Source organism: Bidens hawaiensis, unplaced genomic scaffold (genome assembly GCF_021521415.1).
Source record: "Bidens hawaiensis isolate Kalapana, Puna unplaced genomic scaffold, B.hawaiensis_p1.1 tig00002631_1, whole genome shotgun sequence".
NCBI classification, from domain to species: Eukaryota; Viridiplantae; Streptophyta; class Magnoliopsida; order Asterales; family Asteraceae; genus Bidens; species Bidens hawaiensis.
The window spans coordinates 44,872-71,133 of NW_027491143.1; the positions used below are offsets into that span (position 1 = coordinate 44,872).

At 34.2% G+C, this 26,262-nt stretch overlaps 1 protein-coding gene, 1 long non-coding RNA gene and 1 pseudogene across 2 annotated transcripts; 1 reads left to right on the forward strand and 2 right to left on the reverse strand.

Moving 5' to 3' along the window:
• Positions 1 to 260: 260 nt before the first annotated feature.
• Positions 261 to 1,518, forward strand: LOC143620713 (protein EXORDIUM-like 3 pseudogene; annotated as a pseudogene).
• Positions 1,519 to 5,632: 4,114 nt separating this feature from the next.
• Positions 5,633 to 8,027, reverse strand: LOC143620665 (uncharacterized). The gene is made up of 7 exons (XR_013151372.1): positions 7,967 to 8,027; positions 7,167 to 7,252; positions 6,979 to 7,072; positions 6,749 to 6,908; positions 6,531 to 6,582; positions 6,312 to 6,352; positions 5,633 to 6,065 (listed from the first exon to the last, which is right to left on the reverse strand). It is a non-coding gene; the product is annotated as an uncharacterized LOC143620665 (long non-coding RNA).
• Positions 8,028 to 21,421: 13,394 nt separating this feature from the next.
• LOC143620666 (putative splicing factor 3A subunit 1) lies at positions 21,422 to 22,587 on the reverse strand. The gene is made up of 2 exons (XM_077092303.1): positions 21,762 to 22,587; positions 21,422 to 21,669 (listed from the first exon to the last, which is right to left on the reverse strand). The coding sequence occupies exons 1-2, from the start codon at positions 22,449 to 22,451 to the stop codon at positions 21,433 to 21,435; spliced, it is 927 nt and encodes a 308-aa protein (XP_076948418.1). The 5' UTR covers positions 22,452 to 22,587; the 3' UTR covers positions 21,422 to 21,432.
• Between the last annotated feature and the right edge of the window lie 3,675 nt (positions 22,588 to 26,262).

The following is a 26,262-nucleotide window of genomic DNA, read 5'->3' on the forward strand; positions in this document are numbered from 1 at the left end:
ACCCTATCAAAAAGCTAAAATAAAAAGAATTTTCGAGATAACCGAACACACTTTAACTTACTGAGTTTTTAAAAACACCAATAAACATTTTCCAAACTCAATCTCAAAAATTCAAAAATGTTCTAATATACAAAAAGATACACCTCTAATAATAACCTCTTAAAAACTTTAATCAAGTTTATTAATTAATTCCCTGCTGTCAATTACCTAGCTAGCAATCTCTTCACAAAATAATATCTTAGTACTTATATCAAACTTATGTATCAACATTCACACACATATATATATACAAACCATGTCTTAGTCTCCGAACCATATGTCACCTATAGTACCCCTTTTAAGTTTTAACCACCACTCTACTAAAATGTGGTGCTCCTCCACCCGCAACCGTACTTCATCGTCACCGCCTCTAGTGACACTCACCCTCCTTTCCTTATTATTTTTCATCCGCCCGTCGCTCGGATGGCGCCCGTGGCCGAACCAGACATACAACACGACCGAGCTCCAATTCGGAAGCAATAAAAAGTACGAAGGCTCGTCCGAATTCGTTAAATTAAAATACCACATGGGTCCGGTTCTCACCGAGAATATCACCGTGCATATTATATGGTACGGCACGTGGCCGAACGCGCACAAACATATTATTCGTGAGTTTATTAACTCTATATCCGGATCCAGTCACCGATCACCATCAGTGTCCGGATGGTGGAAGACCGTCCAGCTGTACACTGACCAGACGGACTCCAACGTCTCCCGAACTCTCCAGCTCGGGAGAGAGAAGAATGACAGGCTTTTATCACATGGTAAAACCCTGACACGTTTATCTATACAGTCAGTTATAAAATCAGCAATAACTGCCAAAACCAAACCGTTACCGGTACAACCCAAAGGTGGGTTGTACCTTTTACTCACATCGGAAGACGTGTACGTTCAGGACTTTTGTCAGAACGTATGTGGGTTCCACTACTTTACCTACCCATCAATAGTGGGGTACACGTTACCCTACGCATGGGTAGGTAACTCAGCAAAGCTGTGTCCGGGTACCTGCGCGTACCCGTTCGCAGTTCCCGAATATATCCCGGGCTTAAAACCGTTGAAAGCACCCAACGGTGTGGTCGGCATTGACGGAATGATCAGCGTGATCGCGCACGAGATCGCTGAGGTCGCGTCAAACCCGCTGGTCAACGCGTGGTACGCCGGGCAGGACCCGACGTTCCCCGTGGAGATCGCGGACTTGTGCGAGGGGATTTACGGGACCGGCGGAGGCGGGTCTTACACCGGGCAAATGTTGAATGATGGAGATGGTGCTACTTATAATATGCAAGGGATTAGAAGAAGGTTTTTGGTGCAGTGGGTGTGGAACCATGTGGTTAATTACTGCACTGGACCGAATGCTCTTGATTGAAATAGGACTTGAGTATGTTTTGTTTTTGCTTATTTGTTTGCTTTACAATTGTGTTTTCTGTGAAAAACAAATATTTTCATTAATATATAATTAATGAAGTTAATTTATCTATGCTTGTTAATTTTAATTACCATGTTCAAATTTAAATATAAACTAGTTTTGTACGGAGTAATTTGCATTAATGCGTTTTCGTTTTCGGTTGCTATGAGTTAAATTTGTTAGGATACCGTGTTACACTACTTGTACTAAACCAAAAAAAAATTATTAATAAATGTTTGAAATAATCGTAAAACTTGTGATACAAAAAGTAACATATTTAAAACAATTTTTGTTCGATTGGTAAAATCTGGGAATTGGGGTCGAGTTGACATGAATTCGGTTGGTAAAATCCGGGAATTATGGTACCGAAACAAAAAAAACTTGTATAGTGTATGTTGTGTATGATTCAAAACAATAAAATATAAAATGATTTTTATTTGGTCGGTAAAACCTGGCATTACGATAGCGAGTCGACATGAATTGGTCGGTTTCGGTAACATTTATTTCTATACCATAACTAAAACGAAACAACAGAAGATTTTTATATATGCGTGTTAGTTTTAAGATTTTAATTATTATCTTCAAGTTTAAATATAAGCTGGTTTGTACCTTGCATTAATGTGTGTTCGGTTGGTATTGGCGTTAAACCAAAAACAGTTATTGGTAAATGTTTGAAATACTCGTAAAGCTTGTGATAAAAAAAATAACATATTTATAACAAAGTTTAATCGTTTTGTAAAATCCGAAAAAAGTGGGGTTGAGTAGACATGAATTCGGTTACATCTATTACGGTACATGAACAAAAAAAAAAACTCGTGTTGCTTATAAATTATAATACAAAAAATTATAATATTTAAAACGACTTTTATTCTATTGGTAAAAACCGAACGTTACGATAGCGAGTTGATGTGAATTTGTCAGTGTCAGTTACGTTTGTTGCTGTATCATAACTAAATCCGAAATACCATATCTTAAGCAAATAAAAAAGTAGTCAAAAACCATTAAACAGCCAAAAAATTGTTCTGTATAGCCGGTCATCCATATTTGTCAACATATATAATATTTACTAATTTATACAATTTGTGTATGGTTTGTCTGTATTTGTGTTTCCCACCATATTTTTAGTGGGGACAAGGCTTTCACTTTGTAGTTTGTACTCTATTCTAGAAACTTTTATATGTTTGGTTTTTAAAATATATGGGACTAAAAAAAGATGTAGTAATATAATTTCTATTTTATTGGTTGGTGAACAATAATTATATATACAAGTAGAGTAATAAACTAATTATGTAATTATATTATAGAGTTATTATGTAATTATTATTTCCAAACTATATATATATATATATATATATATATTGTATATAAATATATATTACACACACAACATATTAACAAATTATTATTTCCAAGCTCAAACCCGACAACATATATTGTCCCCCCCCCCCCCAATTGTCGTCCCTCTTATCGCCAGAAAGGGGGGGGGATGTTTTTTGCCAAAATGGTCCCTTATCGCCTAAATTGCCACCCCCACTACACGCTGTCTAGCAAGCTTATGTTAACTGTTAGTATATAAGCCAATGAATGGATAAAGTTCCATAAAACGTATAGCAACCCACCAACCCAATCCAGCCCTCATTAAGCTAAGGAAAAAAGTAGTTGGTCCAGTAGGCCTTGCCGTATTAAACAGAACCATAAAAAAGGCACATCATAGTACTACCAGAAATTGTCTTCTATGGACCCTTTTTTTATGTAATCACATCCAATCTACATGTGCTTTGGTAGTTCACCACCACCCCTACTCATGGACCACTCTCATCAACACATAATAACTCAACCACAAAACCAAAATGTTGATGCATCTTGATTGGCTAAATATTGTTGGTTTGGTGTTCTAGAGGTGGGTTAATTAGCATGCCAACTATGGAGGTATGGTAGGGGGCCTTATGAGCACAGTTGCATGTAATCAAGATAAGCCACCTGAAAAGTTGACTAGACAGTTTGTTACACATCATTTAGGACACAAAAAGCTACATGTCTTAATAATAAAAGATCATGGTTTTCATATGCAGATGTAACTTGTTGCTCGCTCACCCATTATCTAGATGTAGCTTGGTTTGTGTTAAATGTTAATAAAATTTATATGCACACTAGAAGAAGTTAGTTGATTATTGTAAATGATAAAGTTGTGTTTTCCAGAGAAACTTGTTTCATGTACCGCATGATAACAAAGTTGCATGATCTTCATGGGACATCATCAATTGTCCATGTCAAAGTTTGTCAGCATAACATGTTTTTTCACACGGGCCAGATTTATTTGGCCCGATTACCAAAACCCAAAACTCAAACCCGAATGGTTTTGAAAAAAAAAACAAATATACCCGAAACTTGATCCTAGGTTTGGTTTTAACCTAAAACTACACCAAACCATATTGCGCACACCCCTAGCCACCACAATATACTTTATGTCTTTACCCTTCATCATAGGAGGAACATTGTTGGTTCCTACCATCTGAAAGAAGAACCTGTATACGTATTTTTATTTTATTTTAAATTGAAGTTATTTTTGATTTGAGTCCATGCTCTGTAACCGGTTAATTATAAATTGACAAAATTGGTATTAAATTAGACAGTTGATTAAATGTGTGTGTGTGTTTTACAATTAGCACTAAATGTTAAAAGCAACATGAAAAGAAATTTTAAACTGAAAAGTATTGATTATATCAAAATAGAAGGCAAACGTGCAACAACTTGCACCGCTACCCCCATTTTGAGTTGCAAAAATGGGCATGAGAGATGAAATTCTTTTAGAGTTAAAACTTGGAGATGAAATAATTTGGACATGAGAGATGGTAAGATGCATTTGCGTCTTTTAAAGACCTTTTGATGTTTTATCTATACCGATCGAAAGTTATGCCCTTTTAAGTTGGCCCTCTTCCTAGCACTCCCCCCCCCCCCCCCTCCTTTTCCCCTTTCGGTTGGTCCCATATATGACTATGTTAACTCTTGGATCAACTCTCTAACATTACAACATTAAGCTAGCAAAATCTAGCTTAGTTGATACAAACTAATTTTTTTCATGTTTAAACAAAGGGTGTGTTTTCAAGATGGTTTTGATGGTCACTTTTCAAGTGCAAGAAAGTGTTTCAGTAATCAACCATCAACCTTTTTTATAGTTTATATTGACCCCCACATTTCTTAAGACGTTTTTGGCCACTATTTGAAGAAGACTTTGTAAACATTTTGGGATATTTTTTCATAAATGGAAAACTTAGCAACTGTTGCGATTCACGCTTCATCGCTTTGCCTAAATCCCACAAGATATCGACATATTCCGTCCTATTAATCTTATCGGATGAGCATCCAAAACGGATATCTAAGGTGCTTTGCTAATCACCTTAAGATAAGAAGGTTATCGAATCTATAATAAACGAGGTACAAACTTCTATTATCATGGATCAAGAAAACAAACAAGCAAACTATGGTGTTCAAAATTGACATTGGCAAAGCATTCATTCACTCTCTCAAGGACCAATGGTGATATGTTCGAGCAAACTATTAAACCGAATGTAATAGAACTTTGAACACCAAAATCGCAATACAAGTATAGCACGTGACATTTAGTTGATTCGAATATAAATAAGAAGTTATTAAAAATAATTAATACATGTATTTGATGGTCATTGCCCTTAAAACCGTTGTTTATTTGTCCTTTTGTGTATGTATGTATGTATCTATCTATACTCTCTAATAAAATAAAGTTTTGCCACTTGTCACTCCTATATTAAACCTCATCATTTTTAACAAATTTATAATAGTAAAATAATGTCATTCTTAAAATTTATGCTTCAAAATTAGTTAACTTAATAATTACTTCTTATTTTTATTAAACATTTGATATTTATAATTATCTTTTACTTTAAAATTGTTTTAAAGACTATTGTACAACGACTGTATTAATAGTGTTTAACGGGTTTATTATATCTTGTATACTGATTATTTATTAAATATTGTATTTTCAAGAACTACTCGTGTATTATACGGACTTCAAACTAGTATATTCTATATGAATTGAAGGCACATGTCTACTTAAATGGTGGATGCACCATGTTAAATCAAAATACAAGCAGATGATGATACATCAAGAAGTACAAACAAACTTTTCTTTTTTCTTAGTAAATAATAGATAAATGAAAGCCTATGAAGAAACAATTATAGTGAACTCCTACATATCTCAAGACAGTTTACACAAACACAGTATGCACGGGTGTACACGCTTCGCGAAACAGATGAAAAGGCTCGAACCACTTGTTTCACTCACTCATTCAATCACCATGTTTTAATCAAATGCAAGACGTGCATATAAATAAGCTACAACTAAATGCAGACGATGACGGAAAAAGCAAGTACACAGATCACATAAAAGTCAAGTCACTTGGCATAAAATTGTGATTAATTAACAAGGATATTTTCCATTCATTAAAAAGTAGTTCTCAAGTCATTTGTCAAAGCAGCTAGAACTTAGTTTGCAATGGCATTAAGTGCATTGTTATACATTCAGTCAGTCTTCCATGATGAACATTTTTCATCCTATATGCTCATTGTCCTCCTTCAGTGGTATCTGAAATGGCAAAAAAAATGTATAAGCAAACCATCAAGCACTTAGCTGTGTAATATTATTATAAATGGAAAACAGAAATGCTTAAATTTTAGTGTAGTTATTATTATTATTATAAGAGGACAATGAGTCAAAAATGGTTTAAGTTAAAACATGCAGTTTATTTGTATGTTGTTAACTACAAATACTGCTAGTTAACCATTCATCATGCATGCTACTATCATTATTAACTTAAAAAAGCTCACTCACCTTTTCAAGTGCTTCAACAAGCTCGGTTAGAGCAATATCACCTGTAGAGCCAAAATCAAATCATCAATGAACATGTCTGTATATATCTAAGGATGTATGTTGTATCTGGTACAAGCAGCGCCGTCTACGAGGTTTCAAGTACCCAAGGCGAGTACTAATAAATGACCCTTCTATAAAAATTTTTTCCCAAACTGATTTGCCGGTTACCGATTTACTTACCTTTTGGATTATTAATCATGCAAGCATCTCCTTCATATTTGCTCTCCATCTCCTGCAAGACCAAAGACTCAAATCTTATATCTTTGGAATAATAATAATAATATTAATAATAATAATAATAACAATAATATATAAAAACTGAAACTTTACCTCACTCAAATCTTATATCTTTGGAATAATAATAATAATAACAATAATATATAAAAACTGAACTTTACCTCACTTTGTCCCAGTGAAAGTGGAAGAACTGCTTCTTCAGTAGCTGCAGCACTGGTTTTTTTTTTCAGCGAGAGGTGGCATGTTCAGATATTTCCCTAACGATGCACGTAAATTCAGAATCGTCGACCCGAGACCATGATCCCTATATCCAAAATCCTCCTACAAAAACAGTATAATAATAATTAAAATTATATGATAATACTAGGATCAAGGCAATTAGGCAACTCACATCATACACCAATTTCTCAGTTGTGTCATAGTCAGTAGTAATGCCATCAAGATCAAAATGATATTTTTCTCTAGCTAAACGAATCCGCATGATCCTATACATACATAGACAGTCAATATTTATCATCATCAATCACATAATAATAATAATTATACTAATAATAAATTTGAAGAATAAATAAGCAGTACCTCTCCCTGGCCCGTTTTCCATCATGATCATCTTCGGGTACTGCAATCGTCGTCCTCCTCCGTGGCTTTTGCGGATGTTTTAAACTCTATACGAAGGAAACAAGAGTTAATAAGGCTCTTCACCATTGGGGGCCCCTCCGCGTCATCTCCACGTAAGATTCTGGATTTCAAAGCCCCTCTCCATAACCCGTATACCGGAAGGTAGGGCTGTGCACGGTTCGGTTTTTAGGCAAAACCAAAACCGAAGTCATCGGTTTTTGAATATACAAAACGTTCGGTTTCGGTTTTCCGATTATTTTCGGTTTCGGTTCGGTTATAGTCGGTTTATTTTAATTATGTGTAGACATTGCAAAAAAAAAAAAAAAATGAAGATGATAATTTTAAGCTTGTAAGAGTGTATTAAAGTACCACAAATATATTGAACACAAAAAACAACATTAGACGCATGTTACGTGAAACCATACGTATACAAAGTTGTTGAGTTTAAAATTCAACAAAATTCTTAACCACAAAACACTAAAAGGTTTAATTCTAATCTTCATTCATCATCTTGTTAGTTTAATCCCAGTCTTCATAATCTTCATCACCATTAATCGGTTCGGTTCGGTTTTTTAAAAATGGAAAACCGAACCAAAACCGACAAATCGGTTATTCAAAAACACAAAGACTTAACCGTCGGTTAATGATTCGGTTCGGTTTTTTCGGTTAATTCGGTTTTCTGCTCGCCCCTACCGGAATGTATAATAATAATAATAATAATAATAAAAAAGAAAAATCAAATAATTAAGAAACATATGAACCTCTTTCCAGGCTTTAAGATACCACGAATTGCAAGCAGAGTGATCGAATTCCTTTCCTAATTGGTAGGCAATTGAAATTATTAGGGCAAAAAATTACATCATCAAAGAAGCCCTAAACTGAATAGCATACGAACCTGATCCCGTAACCATGTTTACAATGAGCAAATAAATAAAATCTATTTGATTGGAAAAACGATATATGTATTAACCTACTCACGGGCGTAGGCGGTGGGGGAATGAATTATAATTGTATTAAAATTTTTAAATACATATATAATTAAGTGTTGGCGGTTCCGGAAGTTGAGTTGACGAGTTTATACCTGTACTACAAGTTTTCGTTAAGTGTGTTACGATATTGGAATTAAAACATAAAAACAAACAATATGGTTGAATGGTGGTACATCACTTAGACCATCCTCTATGGTAGGGGGCTTTGAAGCCATTCCATAAGTGCCACGTCAGCACCGGGGGCATCGAAGCCCCAACCAATAATGTCCCGCTATGTTTAATGCCTTAAGGACGCCCATATAATATATGTGTGTGTGTGAGAGAGAGAGAGGGGGCACCCATTTTCTCTCTTCCGCGTCAATGGTTGGAACGATGGGCATACACGACGCCCCACCACTAAGGGTGCCCCTTGGTGGTGTTCAGCGCCCAAGGGCGCCCGCCATCAACCACCACCGCGCCCCATAGCGGTTGGTCTTAGGACTGGGCAGAACACCGAAGTAACCATACTGAAACCAAATTAAACAAAAAAAAAAAACGAACCGAACCATTAACCGACAATTATTTTCATTCTCTTTTTCTTTTTAAAAACCCAAATTTTTGGTTTCGGTTACACATTTTTAAAAAACCGAACCGATGTATAAAGTTTTAATGTTTTTTGGTTAAGAATTTTATTGAATTTAAAACACTACTATAATACGTTCTTACAAGCTTTTTAAAATTTTTATTTTTTGCAATGTCTACACAGAATCAGAGAGAGAAAACCCGACTACAACCGAAACCGATCAGTTGGTATATTAAAATAACCGATGACTTTGGTTTCGTCTAATAATCGAACCGAACGGTGCTCGAGCCTACTGTCACTTGACCCGATGGAGGCCTTACACCAGTGCGGCACCAACATTGTCTTTTAATCTTGTTAGATAATAGATGATATAATATATAACATTATAACATAACTTAACGCAATACAACATAACACAATATACATGACTAAGCGAGTACTTTAGATAAGTGAATACTTGGAGTATTTGTTGAGTATGGAATTTGACAGTTTCACTTGTGAACTTTGTATAAATTTGAAGAACAATATTGTGATAGCATAGAATACCTAGTTATACGGACGTGTGAGCTTTTACATGTTTGTAGGGTGATACGCATGCTTAAAGAGTACTTTATAGTGAATAGTACGTGTTTTCAAAGCAAGTAACGTTCAATAGTGTAATAAACATGTTTTGAAAGTAAATAAAAAATGGTTACGTTTTCACAAAGTTTATGTGGTGTCAAGTATGCAATATCGGTATATCATGGGATGAATGAATCTACTATAAAGTATAAACTTTCTTCGAGGACAGTATAATATGAACTTTCAATAGTACAAGCCACCTCCGTTTCCTCCACCACTCACAAAATTTAATTATTTAATTATTTATAAATGGTTTTAAACATAATTCACTTAAGTCTTCAATAATTCTAAAACGGGGGGGGGGGGGGGGGGGGGGTGGATTGTTTAGATTAAAAAACATGAGGCCTCTATTGAAGAATCGAGTTTGAATTCTTTTAATTTCGTGTATTGTTTGTGGAGGCTGGTGTTTTGATCTCTTGGTGTTGTGAACAGTATTAAGCGTCTCACTAGCTTGTTGTTTTAACAATACTCAGTCTTTCAAAAAATTTACTTTGAATCGGTATCGAATCTCCTACGTATATAATGATTATGGAATGACTACTAATAAGACAGAATTCAGAAGTGGGGTGGGAGAAAAAGATCAAACACACAACTATTAAACCCGTTGCTCTGAAAGGCTGTTCAACCTGATTGGGATGGCTTGCCTTGGCCTGGTTCATAACATATCCACTTACTTCATACTCTCTTGCACTCTTTTTAAATTGTCATGTTTTAGTTAAAAAGATGCGTATGACGATTTCTGTAATGAATAAAAGTTATTAAATTGATAAAGAGTTAATTTGTTTAGCTATTAAATTCGATAAAGAATTAATTTGTTTATTTAAAACAAAATTCTATTAACGTTTTGCGTCAACGGTTTTTTTTAACAGTCGAATTATTATTTACAACCACCTCAAGTGAGAATCGAACTCCTAACCTCCATTTTAAAAGTCTGTCACACTCGCCATCACACCAAATAGTTTTCAACTGATATAACAAAATTTTTAGATTTAACATCTTTCGTTTCTTTTTCTCTAAACGATGAGGTTTAAGGTTTAGATATATAAGCGTTTTAACTTTGATGTTGGCATCTTATAAACAGGTGGGGGAGGGTTGCGGGTAGTGGGCTCGGGTTCCTGAGTACACTGCGGTCACCCCCTATTTTTTATTTTCGGGTAGTTTATATGGGTATTATAAACCGATGGTATAAAGGAATCTAGCCGTTGCACGTTAAATTTTGGCCAATATTTGATTTATTTTTTTTTATTTTAGTTGTTTTTTCATTAAAAACATACTCACACTCTTTACTTCTTTCCTACACACTATTCAATATCTTTGTACTCCTATATCAAAAACATCATTCCATGAAGCAACCAAATCCAAACTGAGAATTAGGAGAAGACACGAACATGGAGTTATGAACAAATAAAAGTGGTGCTAGCAAAGTCTTAGGTACATGTTTCCATACACTTGGACCTTGGGAAACAACGAATGTTGGGTATTTAGCAGCGAGTTTGTAACTATTTTATGTCAGGGAGAGAATCAAGAGATCGTGTTATGCACCAAGTGAATTTGAAATGGAAAAATATGATGAGACAAATCAATATCCATGATATGATAAAAGTGAAAACAAAAGTTAAAACCGATAGAATTGGAAATAGCGTTTTTTTTCTATTTTATGTATTTTTTTGTAATGAATAAGTATTGTTTAGTTATTTGTAATTTATTAGTAGCTTTAAATTAAAAATTAAAATGTTTTAGGGTGATTGAATTGATTGGCGCCATCACTTAACGTAATCTTGGGGTTTTTCAGGATAAAGCTTAGATGACAGTTGGTTGTTCAAAAATTTGTGGCTTTCGTCTCACTCGAAGCTCATAAAAAAAAATTCGACTAGATTTTTTAATGATCCGAGCTTGAGTTAGGGCTGGCTCGACTCATGGATCGATCTTGGCTTGGCTTGTTAGGTCGTTTGGATTAATCCATAAATTTTTAATATGATAATAGCATACCAAAATAAGAAAATAAATAAAAATAATACCTGTAAGCTTTAAAACATTATTAAAAAAATAAAAATAAAACATATCATGTTATAAATTTTCTAGTTTATGCAAATATATGTTAAAAAATATATATATTTTTGTTGTTTATATCAATATCTGAAAAAAAAAAGTAAAAATAAATAAAAAAAGGAGCTCGGGTCGAGTTTTAAATAACCTTATTTTTAACACCGAAAATATATATGTAATATGTATAAAAAAGTTTGTCCCCCTTAAACTTATATGCTCCGGCTGATTGTGCGAGCTACACACCCTCTGAGCCGCTCCTGATGGTGTAAGATTGAGTTGATCAGGTCATATGTAGGTTTTAAAATGAAAGAACCACTACCTATTCACCCAACCCTTCGGTATAAACAGTAAAACACGGTATAATTTCTCTTGCTTCCTTTACACGCAATCCAGGTTCTTGAAGAATCAGGTTAGCAATCTTATTATTATTACTATTATATTATTATTATTATTAGATGAAATGACCCATCTTTTTCGCAAAACCCAATGGGTCAGGGTCAGGGTCAGTAATTATGATTCACATTGAAAAGACTTCATTTTTTTCGTAAGGCTGAGGGGTGTGGGGCGCTAACCTGGGCGCGTGAGCCCCTCCGCTCGCGCCCCCAGGCGCTAACCCCACACCACCTGGGCGCGAGAGGGGCTCGAGCACGGAAACCAAGGCAGGCGCCAAGCTGCTAGTGGGAGGAAAAGGAAGGGGGATGTATGGGAGAACGTGAAAGAGCCGTTGGATTCTGAAAATTGAGCCGTTAGGCTCTTATTTTATATAAAAAAAAATTTTCTTTCTATATATAACCCATTTCACCTAAAACAATTATCACAACTTCAAAATAAAACCCAAAATCAACCCATCTTCCAAACCTTTTTTTAAAAACATGGCTGGAAATTGGTACCCAAAATCAACCCATAATGTTTTTTTTAGTACTTTAATTTTTTTTTAGATATTAATGTGTTTTTTTAATTAATATGTGTTTTTTTAAATAATTTATGAGTTTTTTTAATAATACGTTTTTTTAATACATTTATAAAAAAATAAAAAAAAAACCGCTCGCGCCTCCTCTCGCGCCCCTCCACACCAGGGCCAGGGGCGCGAGCACCACAACCAACACCCATCTTATCAAGTTTCTCTCTCTGCCACACGTCACAATATTATTGGCAGGAGCCCCCACTCGCGCCCCCTCTCGCGCCCCCCCACACCCCTCAGCCTAACATCCAATGGATACGTAATTATGACGTGAATAAATTATGAATTTTTTTATTACCGAGACCCAAGGATTTAGGAAACTAATTAAGTAACTTTGTTTATGTTCTAGATATGACTTTTGAATGAATTTATTAATGCAAAACTCAAGGGTTTAAACTACGAGACGCCGCATACCATACAACATGAAATTATTAGGGTTTCATTTCTTGAGTGGGTTCAGAATTATTATTATTGCAATTTTACGTGCAAAAATGGGTGTTTTTAGGGTTTTTAACTGTCACAATATTGATGCAATTTTACCGACAAAATATGAGTTTGATCTTGATCCTCCTTCATGTGATAGATGATAAAATAAATTGCTTATTGAAATTAGTAATTGATTTTGGGTGTTTAATTCATTGCACAGATGGATTTTGTATTGTTTGGACAAGCAGCAGGTGATTATGGGTTTACGGAACAGTTTGTGCACGAGTGTGGTCACGAGGTGAATGAATGCGTAATTCGAGCTTTGGGTGTTGTTTCGTTAAGATTTAGTAGCTTGACTCCACAGAGTTACGAGTCTCCATAGACCGAGTTAAAAAGCATTGTTACAGAATTAAGGCAATACCATGATTATTTAGAGAGCTGCCATGAAGATTTCATTCGTGAACAAGAACAACTAGCACGTGAGCTTTGTGGAACCGGAGGAGTTCCTTTCGTTAACATGGCAGAGTTTGTAGGCATTACGATGGGTAATAATTAATTAATGTCAATCTTAATCTTTCTTTTACATTATTCGTTTCTAATAATTTATAATTTTTTTTAATTTTAATTTTATTTATTGTAAGAAAAGTTAACAATATACTTAGGATTTAATGATAAAAAAGTTTTACAAATAAATGAGATTTAATAACCCGATTTAAAACTTATTTGGGTTGGGTGAGACTCATGGTCTGCTTATTTTTTTGCTATAAAACTGTTTCTTAATTATAAATAATTATTTTAAAAAAATGGATATATTTATATATCCATATTCTATATGATTTTCATATCAAATATTTGGTGAGATTAATTTTTAATTTAATGAGATGTTATAACTTTTTAAGGGATATCTGGGTTTTGCGAGACTCATACCCGTGAATTCGGGTCAAATGCATGACAAGCCTCCATTTATAAATAAAACAATCTGATAATGGTAACTCGAGAGAATGTATGAATGTTTCGTTGATATATATATATATCTAAGATTAATTGATAAAAAAATACACACATATATAATTAATACCGATTATGATGCATTGATGGTAACCAGGTTTGTACACACAATTCAATCAATGCTCCATGCACATTGCAAACATGCCGCATTTTGGAGAGTTTGACGAGTCTGATTATTTTGTAATCCAAAATGTTTTTAGATCACACCTCATGAGAATCAATGAAAGATATCATGGACTTGTGGATGCAATCATTGAGAATCATGCTCCCATCTTTTCTGTGGAATTTGTTGCTGTTCAAACAAAGTATGAGGAGATGACATCATGGTTCTGGTTAAATATCGGAGAGACAGAACCGCTGGTGTCACAAATGTTTCAAGATGTTGAAACAGTCAAGAGAAGGCTCTAGTCTTTGAGACACAGGGTGTTAGACCTAGACCGAGAGTCTCCGTTAACCTTGAATGCGCGTAACGAGATTGGTGCTGAAATCAACGACTTGGGGATTGGTAATGCGTATGAGAATGCAATAGAATTCGAAATGGTATATCAAAAAGATTGGAATGATGTTAGAGATGTTATCACCGAGTTGTATGAGGTAGAGGTGACGATGAAAAGCATGTGGCTTAAAGGCGTTGAGGACATTAGGCATATACGGCCTCGTTGGTTGAGTGAAGGTGACGCGACACGTGTCCGCTTCGTGTTGAACGGGTGGGCCTCACTTGTTAAATTGTGGAGAAAGTTGTGGCTTGTTGAATAGCATACACTATCAAGGCTGTAAGTTGCTCAAATTTTCTAAAAGTTGTGATGAAAAGAATGGATGTCTCTTTTGGTTAATTCTTCTAAGCTTTGTGTTTTCTTTTTGGGCTTGAGACCTTAACATGTTAGCTATGTCTTTTTTACTATGTTGATTTACTTAAGGGTTAAACTTGATACTTTGCTATATACTCTAAGCTTTGTGCTTTCTTTTTGGGCTTGAGACCTTAACATGTTAGCTATATCATTTTTACTATATATGTTGTTTTACTTGAGGATTAAACTTGATATATTATATGAATCATGAAAAGCATTTGCAAAAGCATTAATATGGATATGAATCATGAAATATAATGGGTTGAAACAGGCCTGTTTGGGTTGTACTACAACAATATGAATATGCATTTGAGGTATATATGTTTTATATAAAAAGAGTATCTTTGTAAAGTGTTTATTGTCAGCCACTTGTTCACTTTTCTTCTATATAATTTCCTCTTTTATTTTCTTGTTACATGACACCTTGGACAAAATTCCTAAATCTTTGTTTTCTTTTATATGAATTTAAGGCCATTTATATATGTGTGTGTAAGCGTGTAATTTACTCTGTTTTTTCTAAACTTATATCATTTTATTTTTTAATTTTGGTGATCAACAAGAATATATCATTTAAAATACAAAAATCAATAATAAATTACTTACAAGAATTGGCATAAAAACTAAAACATGAAATGGTTACTTATTCCCTCGTTTTCGATCTTCACTGGTTTCAACAAAAAAACATGTTTGCATCTCCGTAATCATCATTATTAAAGGGCAGATCTAGTCAATCAACCAAGACACATCATCGCCCGTAGGTTTTGGATCCTCTTTTGTACAACTAAGAGGTTGATTACATATGATTATATGCAGTACGAGTTAATCTAACATGCACATGATTGCATGTAGTAAAGCATTGTTCCTGCATAAACAAATGATTCCTATTTTTATGACACGTACAAAACGGAAACTAAAACACGAAATTTGAATATCTTAATTAGATGGTTGATGAAATATCTTAACTAGTTACGTTAGCGACTGCCGCGTTTTGCAATATAAAACAAAATCAAATTTAAACGGTAAAATTGTGCTTTCAACATTTCAACATTGCTTTGATGGTCACTTTCAATTGCATGAAAGTGGTTTAGTAGTCAATTATCAACCTCAAATGATGTTTTTATAATTATAGTGACCCCACATTATTGGCACCACATAAATCATTAAGGGTGTATAAATATAATTAAACCATTGGCATTTAAGGTTTGATTAAATATCGGATAAAGAAATTTTAAAACACTCTTTTGGTAAATAATTATAAATCAACAACATATTGAGAGTTATTTTCCCATCAACACTCATTTAGGAAAAACTTTTATAAACATTGTAAATAATAAAGTTGTGTTGGAAAAGAAATTTGTATCATGTATTGCATGATAACACATTTGTGTTATGAAACACAATCTTCATGGGACACCATGAATTGTGAATGTCAAAGTTTGTTTTGTTAGCATAACATGTAAGTGACCCACTCAATGAATTGTTTGAAAAATTATATAGATTGATGAATAGTAACCCAATAGAGGGTCATTATTGTTTTTATCAAAATTTTATTCAATTCATAGAGATTCCAATGGAGTGAGTTTTAGGTGGTTTCTTTATTCTACACTCTAAAATATACAATAAATATAAGTTTAGAGGTTACCACGTGAATGCTCTTATGGGTTTTGATTTAGACAACTAAAAAGGTTTGAGCAAAGGCCCAAACTATATGTCAGTCATCTTTATTTTAACTATGACGACATTGATGACAGTACGAATGACACCCCCCCCCCCCCCCCCCCCCGCGGTTCGATCAACGAGTTTCCTTTCATGATGAATGCTTTTGTGTTGGCGGTGTGAACATGGATATTGAGACCGTATAAGCCACAATTCGCAGAAGGACGAGGCCTTTCGGTCCGGATGTTCTATCAACAAGTGTAGAGATCGTAGATAGGGTGAGTTTTGAAGTAATCCACTTGACTTTAGATCTTTGTTATATATGTTTGACATCTAATTAGTTTTTTAGCATGCCTATTTTAATAAAAGCAAAGATATATAATGAGGAAAAATGACAAAAATGCAGTATGTGTACAACACGACTGAAATTAATAAAAAAGGTTAACGCCTTTTAACTAAAATCACGTAATAAGCGCTACACATTTTCATGTATGAGTTTTTTTAAACTTGTTTAGTTTAAGAACCCCGACTCCATCATAATCTATCCTTGAAGGACGAAAGTGTGTAATTTACTCTATTTTTTCTAAAAATATATCGTTTTGTTTTTTAAGACCAATGTTTGTTGATCAATAATAGTATAACACTTTATATACTAAAATAATTCAATAACGTCCGTTGGTTTTGGATCCTCCTTTGTGCAACTAAGAGGTTGGCTATATATGATTCTACTATATTTATCCCCGTATTATGAGAGCTGTTTTACATTATTCGTTTTTAATATTTATATACTTTTTTAGAGTTTAATTTTATTTATTGTAAGGTAATTTATAATATACATAGGAGTTTGATGATAAAAGGGTTTCACAAATAACTAAGATGTTATAACGCGGTTTAAAAGTTATATGGGTTTGGTGAGACCCAAAACCCGCTTATTTTGTTTACTATAAAATTGTTTCTTGATTATAAATAATAACTTTTTTTTAAAAAGAAATAATATAATAATTTTAGTATATTAGTATATCCTATTTTATAGGATTCTCATATCAATAATTTTGGTGAGAATAATTTTTAATTTAATGAGATGTTATAACCCGTTTAAGAAATATCTGGGTTTGGTAAGACTCATACCCGTGAATTCGGGTCAAATGCATGAGAAGCCTCCATTTAAAAATCAAGCAAATCTGGTGACTCCAAAAAAGGGGGAGCGACCACATCGCGACACGTAAGATTTTTTTATTTTCGTTTATATATATTATAGATATAGATATATGCGGTACAAGTTATTATTATTCTATAAAAATGCACATAAATCATGATTGTATTCTAGAGCATTGTTCCAGCACAAACAAACGATTCCTACTTTTATGACACAAAACGGAACCTAAAAACTCGAAATGGAAACATGTATAGTGTTATTATTTGTATGCATACGCTAATTACATCATACTACGGGTGAATGGTTGATGAAATATCTTAACTAATGGCATATTCGTGTTTTACAATTTAAACAAAATCAATTTTAAACCGTAAAATTTTATCCTTTGAACATTGCTTATTTGATGGTCACCTTTCAAATGCATGAAAGTGGTTAATTCAGTAATAAATCATCAACCTCAAATGATGTTATTATAATGTATTATAACCCCACATTGTTGGCACAACATAAATCAGTGGCATTTAATGTTACTTTGATTGAATACTAGTTGGCTACTCGGTCACCATATAAAGTCTAATGATTTTTCAAACAATTTATCGAGTGGGTCGCTTACATTTTCTTTTGGAAAGGCAAAGATTTATAAAATTCACGGAGCTGGTTATAACAATCTAACCAAGCAACCGAAAAACAAAATGACATGAAAATAAGAGGGTTTTAGATCCATTTGGTCCAACTTATTTGTACCTTTTGATTCCTAGATACTATCCAAAGAAACAAAGAAACGTAAAATAGACTTGAAAATAAGCTTCGTCTTCAAGTCGTTAAGGCTTGGGATCTTTGAGGTCTCAGGTTTGAAACCTAACTCAATGAGGTTTTCCCATAGTTGTGGATTTCCTCTTTGATGGTGTTTCTAGTGAGTCAGGCCTGAAACGTTAAAATCAATATGGGCGGTGGATATCTCGTTCCAGAAAAATTCACTCGGGTATTGGGATAGTTCCAATTGAGCCAAATAGTTTTTTGTTAAAAATTAATAATATAACGTTGAAAGCTTATATGATTTAATCTCATCCAAATTGACAAAACATAACCAATTAACGTTAAAATAAAACAAATATCTAGGTTTATAAAACATAAACTAATAAACGATAAAGTAATTCAACAAACCGGTTTTTTCGATTCTTCACAAATCTCAAAACTGAATGCTGGTTTCTTTTTGGTTTGGTTTTCCCGGATTCGAGTAGGTTTTTTCGGTATTGAGCACACCCTTAGTGGTGGTGTGGAGAAGGACATCTCTAGCTCAGAAAACCATGATCATCACCATGGGCGAAGCTATGTGGGGACTGGGGTGGCCCCGGCCACTGCCGTTTTCTCCGTAGTAGGGTAAATTTCGCGATTTTTCTCGAAAATGTTTATAGGTATTAAGCGTGGTCACCCCTGATGTATTTTTCCAAAATGCTACCATTCACTACTGATATTTTTTAAATATAACACTCCATCGTTTTTTTTTCTAAAACCTCGTAATATTTATAAACAAAAGTTACAAAATACTAGTCGAATAGTAAAGTATTTGTTTCTATAAATATTTAGGTCTTTGCAATTTTTCTTTTAGGTATTCACCTTTAGGAATGAGATCGGTACCGTACCGGTGCCAGTACCGATACCAAAATATTCGGTTCGATACCGGTATTGAAGGTAAAATTTGAGATATACCGGTACCAAAACTCAAAACTTTGGTATCTATTTGGTGCCGACAGTACCAAATCTGTACCGATTTCGTTACGGTACCGGTATCAATACCGAATTTACTTATCCTTACTCACCCTTCCTCTCGCATCATCATTAATATTTTAGGTCTTCATTGGTTAAAAAGTTATTTTGTTTTTTTATTGTAAGAACAGTTATTTAAATAAATGAAAAAAAATTAGATATATAGATGTCATATTGTTTGATCCGACCCGACCCAAATCACCGACACGAACCGAATCGTAGACCCGGCAATTTTTGAGTCTATGACTTCGGTCACCCCCGTGACTAAGCCCAAGCTTCGCCACTGATCATCACCACCTTCATCGTGAGCTTCCCGTGCAAACAAATGTGTAAAGCACAAGAGAGAAAGTAAAAGATCGGAGGAAGGAGATCAACATGGTTGTATGGATGAGCTCCCTTCCTATATATAGGAAGGAAGATGAGCATTGACCCTAATGGGCTGACCTATACATTTGAAAATGTGACCGCGGTTTTGTAAAGACCCCTAGTGCCTTTATATTATATATTATATATTATATATATGTTGAGACAGAAAATATATTATATTATATTATATTATATATTATATATATGTTGAGACAGAAAATATATTATATTATATTATATTATACATAGATTCACCAATATAAGACCCACTTAGATTGGTCTGACATGTTGCACCTTGAATCAAGGCTTTACGAATGGATTGTGGACAGTTTGTGTCTACAAACCTTTAGCAAATTTGCAGCAATGATGACATTAATCAGTTTCTAAAATCAAAACCATCCATGGAGTGACAAGATCAATTATGAAGACTATGATGTTACCCCATGATTGTTATTTTACCGTTAAAACAAAATATATTAATGATTGCTGGTCAAAAGCAACATAAAATGTGACAGATTTTCAAATGAAAAATGTTTTTTTTTACTTTATTTTTATTTTTGAAATTTAAAGACAGACACTTGATGAGTACTCACAATAAAAAAAGATATAGTTTACTCTTATTCATATAAGGCGTGCTATGTTCAAAGATAAGTAATTTTTTAGGCTGTGTTATTGAAATGTGAAAGTCTGAAAGATGCTATGTCAAGGTGGCAAAATGGGTTTCGCATTTCTCATTGGGTGTGTGTTGAAATGTTAATATGGTGGGTGAAATATAATTATTGGGTGAGAACCCCATCGCGTGTCTCCGGCTCGTGCAAGGGAAACCTCTTGATTTAATCCTTTTCCTGTTTTGAAAGGTGGGTTAATGGGTTGGTTGGGTTGGGTTGGGTTGGGTTAATGGGTTTGTTTTTGTTTGGGCCTTATCTTTTGTTTGAGTTTAAAACATATATTAGTTGGCCTTAAAATCTTAACCGGAACGTTATTTTTTCCAGCCGTAACAAAACACGAAAATCGACCAATTTTTTTTGTTTTACACTACCCGTAAAAATTTGAGCCATAGCGGAGGCTACGGTTCCGCATAAGGTATGCCCGCCACTGGCTGAGGAGGACAAGGAAGCATAAAGGGTGCGAAAAGATCATTAATGAAAGACTACTTTTAGTCATCTTGTCATTGCAAGCAAGCACTTGTATAAGTGACCTTTGTATGTTATAGATGGCATTTGACTTTTCTTTTAGTCATCACTGGATTTAGTTTAGAATAATGCTTAATGTGTTGGCTTTTCATTAAAATAGTGGTTATTTTAGTTCTTGCGAGCCTGCAAGTAAGTCAACAAATGTTGGTAAAAGTCAACCAGGCTGACAAAATCATAGATGATTGGCAATCATGTGTAGAGTTCCTTATGATGAAATGCATATGGTACAAAGCCTGCTTGAGCTCATGGTTGACTTATCAAAGTCTGCTCGAGTTTTCTGTAAATCCATGGCTGTAAGTAGCCTACTAGTGACTCAAAAAGACTCAACAACGAGAACTAAAGTGAGCACACAGAATTTCCGGACTACTGAGCTCAGCCAAAGTACGAACCAGACTACTAACCAAACTGACCCGTTGTTCAGAACTACTGAAATCAAACAATAACGAAAGACTGAAATCCTAATCAAAACGGATTCTTAGAGAAGTCAACAAGTCTAGTGTAACAAGATCAACGCGTCCATCCATCATGAGATACACAAGTACTAATAATATAGCACGGGTTAATGTCTCAAACAGCTATTTCCCATAAATAAAGAAGAAAAATAAGTAGAAGTTGCAACACGACTGATTCACCAGGACAGAGAAATCAGATCACCTCCATAAACGTTGTAATAAGCAAGAGACAAGTCATCTTTGAAAAAACCTGGCATCCAAAGCAGTTCCAGTAGCAGCTTGTTCGCAGGGACATTGATCTCTCGAGCAATCTTTTCTTTGAAACTGCCTACACTCTCGGACAACGAGTCCACGCTTATTTTCAGCAGATCCATTGTTTGTTCCGCAAACACATTGATACAATCAGGCTTCCCCTGTCACAACACACCAACAGAATATTATTACAAGTAAGACACGATATGATTTTGAAAACAAACAAACAAACGAGCGAGGCTTAATTAGTTACCGGATTATCAGCCAAGAACTCGTCCTCGGAGTCAAGCAAAGAAGCATCAAACTTCCGTCTCTTTCGTTCAGGCTCGTCTGAAACCGAGTACGGGATAATCTCATCAACGACTGCATCACAAAACTCTTCCTGCGGGGTCCCGAATAAATCAGGACGCTTCCGAGCAAGCTCAGCAATAGTTTCGGAGATTTGGTCATCTTGGGCACGTGTAGCCTCCCTGATCTTCGCAAACAGCGCCTCCTTTTGTTCAACATACTTAGGGTCTTGCATATGCTGGGACATCTTGCGGGCTGCAATCAACTCGCCAGTAATCGGGGAATCAACAACGGTTTCACGGGCCCAGTCATTTTCCTCGCATTTGTTGAGGAATTCAATGTAAGAGTCGTATATTGTCAGAGGCCCCCATTGAGGCCCGGTTTCCTCATACGCAGGCCATGCATATTGAGCACGAAACTCAGACAGACGCTGCTGGTAATAGGCATGATACGGATCTGCAGCAGCCAGAAAAGTAAATCTGCGCATCCCGGCAGTCTCAGTAATGATTTTTTCAAGCCGGGGTTTGTTTGACGCCACGAACCTTGCGGCTTTGTCCACCATGCTTCTGATGTCCGGGGGAGGGACTGAAACCCCGTCGTGTTCAGCTGGCGATGGAGGCAACACTTGCGGCAAATACGCACAGACTGGTTCCATCAGCTGCAAAGAAAAAGGGTAAAGTTGAGATAAATAATAAAAAAGAAAGCGGTGTGAATTATATTATATTACATCATAGAAAGCAGACGCTTGCGTGCTCAAGTTGTTGTTTACTAGTAAACTCAAAGGCGCCATGCCATGCCATGCCATGCATAAGAAGTTTATTTATCAGATGATGAAAATAGCATGGTATACGAAATCGACTTATTAGACTAAACAGCTAGCAGACACACATATATAATTTGTGATCTGAAGGTTCATTCAGGCATTTTATCAAACACCTGTTGTGCATTTAATAACAATACAAAATCATACGCCACTGAGAGTCAATCGGTTCTATACAAACCTAAACCTGCATATGCCGGCGTGAATTATTACATCATAGAAGCAAGCAGACACATCTACATGTTTTTGCTTATTATTATTATTATTATTGTGAATTTAATAATAACAATAATAATATGAGATCATAAGCCACCGCAGATCGATCGGTTCGATAGAAAACTAAAGCTAATTCAACAAAGGAAACTTTGAATTTACTGAAAACAAATACGAAACAATCTAAAAAAACCTAATTGGATCGAGTGGCATATTACATACCTGATTTGATTTAATTCGATTCGTGTGGTGAGTTTCGATAATGTTTGTTTGGGGATCGGAGGAATTAGGGTTTCCTTTTCGTTTATTATAATATATAAATAGTTTCTTTGTGGATTCATATGCTTATCCTATTATTATTATTATTATTATTATTATTAGTATTATTATTTATTATTATTTAAACAATGTATACTAATTTTATTCAAATACATTATTTTCTCATACCCACTTATTTACTAGGGTTTTTCTCGACTTTTTTCTTTTAGACAGGGACTTCCTTTTGGTCTTTAGGACACACGTACTCTTTCATTTGAAAAGTCTTGTTGTCCTATTTTGACAAACTAACTTGTCTTAATCGAGATCACGTTAGATTCAGATATATACATTTATCTTTGTTACTCATCAAGGAAATAAATTTAATAAGCACGTGTATCAGCTTAAAAGCCTTTTAAAAAGACGTCAAGAACTCAGCTTAACGAAACGCTCGAGAAATCAAAAGTTAGAGAAACAATAGTAGCACGAACCCTAACCACGAATTTAAAACGCTACGATACAACCAAATATAAAGTTAACATATTCCTGGTCGCGTGCTAATTTAACAAAATGATATGGTTCAAACGGTTTAATCGTTGGCTTAAGATATGCATTATAAAAGTTAGATATCATTTAGAAATATTCAAAACAAATATCTTTAAAAGTGGTACATTACTTGCAAAAATATATAAAAAGTGGTAATTACTATACATGGCTTCTTGATGTGACTTCACAAATTTATATAGATTTATCTGTCAATCTGGGAAACAAATTAGCTAGAGGGACCAATTACAATGTTGCGAAAATGACGTTAAATATTTTAAAGGATTATAATATAGCAAAAAGTGGATTAACTAAGCATGAACGCATAGTATTTATATTGTCACAAAAATAGGTGTTTAAGAACGCACGCCTAATTGAATTTTAACGAAGAAATTAAAGTACATTAGATTTGATCCTATATATATTTTTGAATAAAAATTATATCAAAACGTTGAAAAAAATTATAAACGTTCAATAAGTGGAGTCGGATTCTAATCTAAAATTTGGTTTATATTGGACTATTGTTTTAGCTAAATACAACTCTCCTTTGGGCCAGGCCCATGGTAAACTGGTAATAATATTGCTGTAATAAAAAGAAAAACACAACAATTAAAAAAAAAAGTAAAGGGTTTTGTAAGGGTTTTAAAAGTTTACAAGGGTTTCTTCTTTCTTGTGTTTTCATCGGATTCAAAGAAGCATTTAAAGGCTTTCTAGAAAGTTTTAAGGTAAGTATACCAACGACTTTTAATCGATTTCATAAATGCTGTTTTCAATCCATTAATAATGTTGATTTATATTATATTTAAGTAAATAATAAATAAAAATAACATATTTTGAATCAATTTTTAATGATATTTTTGTTCAAGTTATCATTTTTACCGTACTATGATATAAAAATAGGTGGTTTTATTATTGAAGAGGGGTTTCTTTATTTATTTTGATTAAATTTCTTATTTTTTTATTTTTTATTATTAAAAAGGGGTTTCCTTATTTATATTGATTAAATTTCGGGACTTTATGGTTTTTATAGTTAATTTTTTTCCTCAGATCACGTGATTACTATGAATCTAGAAAAGGATCTAAATATTCTTATTAAATCTCTTTCGAATCGTGTTTTTTAATGGCAAGTTGAAAACCCCAGTTAATAAAATCAATTTCTTGACATTAATTAAAATAAAATAAAAAAGCTCTGTTTTGGTGACATTAAAATATGGGGTTTTCTAAAATTAGGGTTTTATATTTTATTATATTAGGGTTTTATGAAGATGAAATTCATAAACTCTCTAAAAAAACCAATTTAATTGATATATTTGAAACGATTTCAATTGATTCAATATTATTGATTGATTCCATAAAACCCAGTTCTCAAAACATTTCCTGATACTGATAGTTGGGTCTGTGAGAATCGTACAAAGACCCGATAACCCGTTTAGGGCCATATTAGCATCGGTTGAATATGTTTCAGTCTTTAAACTTTAATGATTACAAGTTATAAAAAATTTGATTTTTCTATAAGGAATCAATATCTGTCATAATGTGTTTTTATTGCAGCTGCAAAAAATGGATGCGTTTGACATGTTTTCAGAACAAGTGACGGGCTTCACGGAGAAATTTATAAAAGAAACGAGTAAAGTGTTTGAAGACGATGTCGATCAGCTAAGGCGCGCCTTGATATCAGACTCGGGCTTCGATGATTTGTCATCCGATGACTATGAAAACAAGAAGGCATTTATGAAAAATGGCGTGCAGAAAATTGGAGATTATGTTTTCTTTATGACTCGAGGCCATTTAGAATTTTTTGAACAAGCCGCAAAAGAGGTCAATGATATCCTTGGTTTCAACCCACCAAAGGATCGAGATGAGATATTCAGAGACACTTTTGAATATAAAGTGAAGATGAATCATGTGTATGCTGGTAAGGATTTTTCTATTGAAATTATTTATAGATAAGATATAATACTTGTACTTATATATAATAATAGACACTAACTACATTTGTAAATATTGCAGAATTTGTGAGGCATTATAAAACATGTCTTGATGAAATCAAAAACATGGAGACATTTGAAAACGTGACCGCGGTTTTGTACGGTGAGTACAAAATCAGCTGGGCAAAGCATGTTTTAGAAATGAAAGAACAGAAAGATATGTATGTGGAGTTAATGTTGAAACAACATACAACTGGTATAGAGAGGAAAGTGGAGGAGTTGTGTGAAACAATGGGAAGCCTGAAGTCGGAAATTGAGAATGAAATGGAAAGAGGTGAAAGATATTATCAAGCCAGTCTTGAGAAAACAAAAGATATCAAAGAAAAACTTGATGATATTACAGAAAGAATTGAAGGCATTGTGGCCTCCAAAACAACCATTCCCTCTACAAAGAGTTTTAAACAAGAGTTGAAGAGTTTAAGGAACCTGGAGGAAAATAGAGAAATTCTGAATCATAATAGCATATGGAACTGGGAAGTGAACAAGAAAAGGAAAGATTTAAAAAAATGTATAAGTTGAAGATTCCAATGACGAGCCTGCGACTCAAATGCGTGAAGGCGGACCTTGAGACTCTTAAGAATAGCTATGGGGTGAGCTTAAAACAACAAAAGCAGCAAATTGCTTCAATATATAAGAAGTTGCACTCA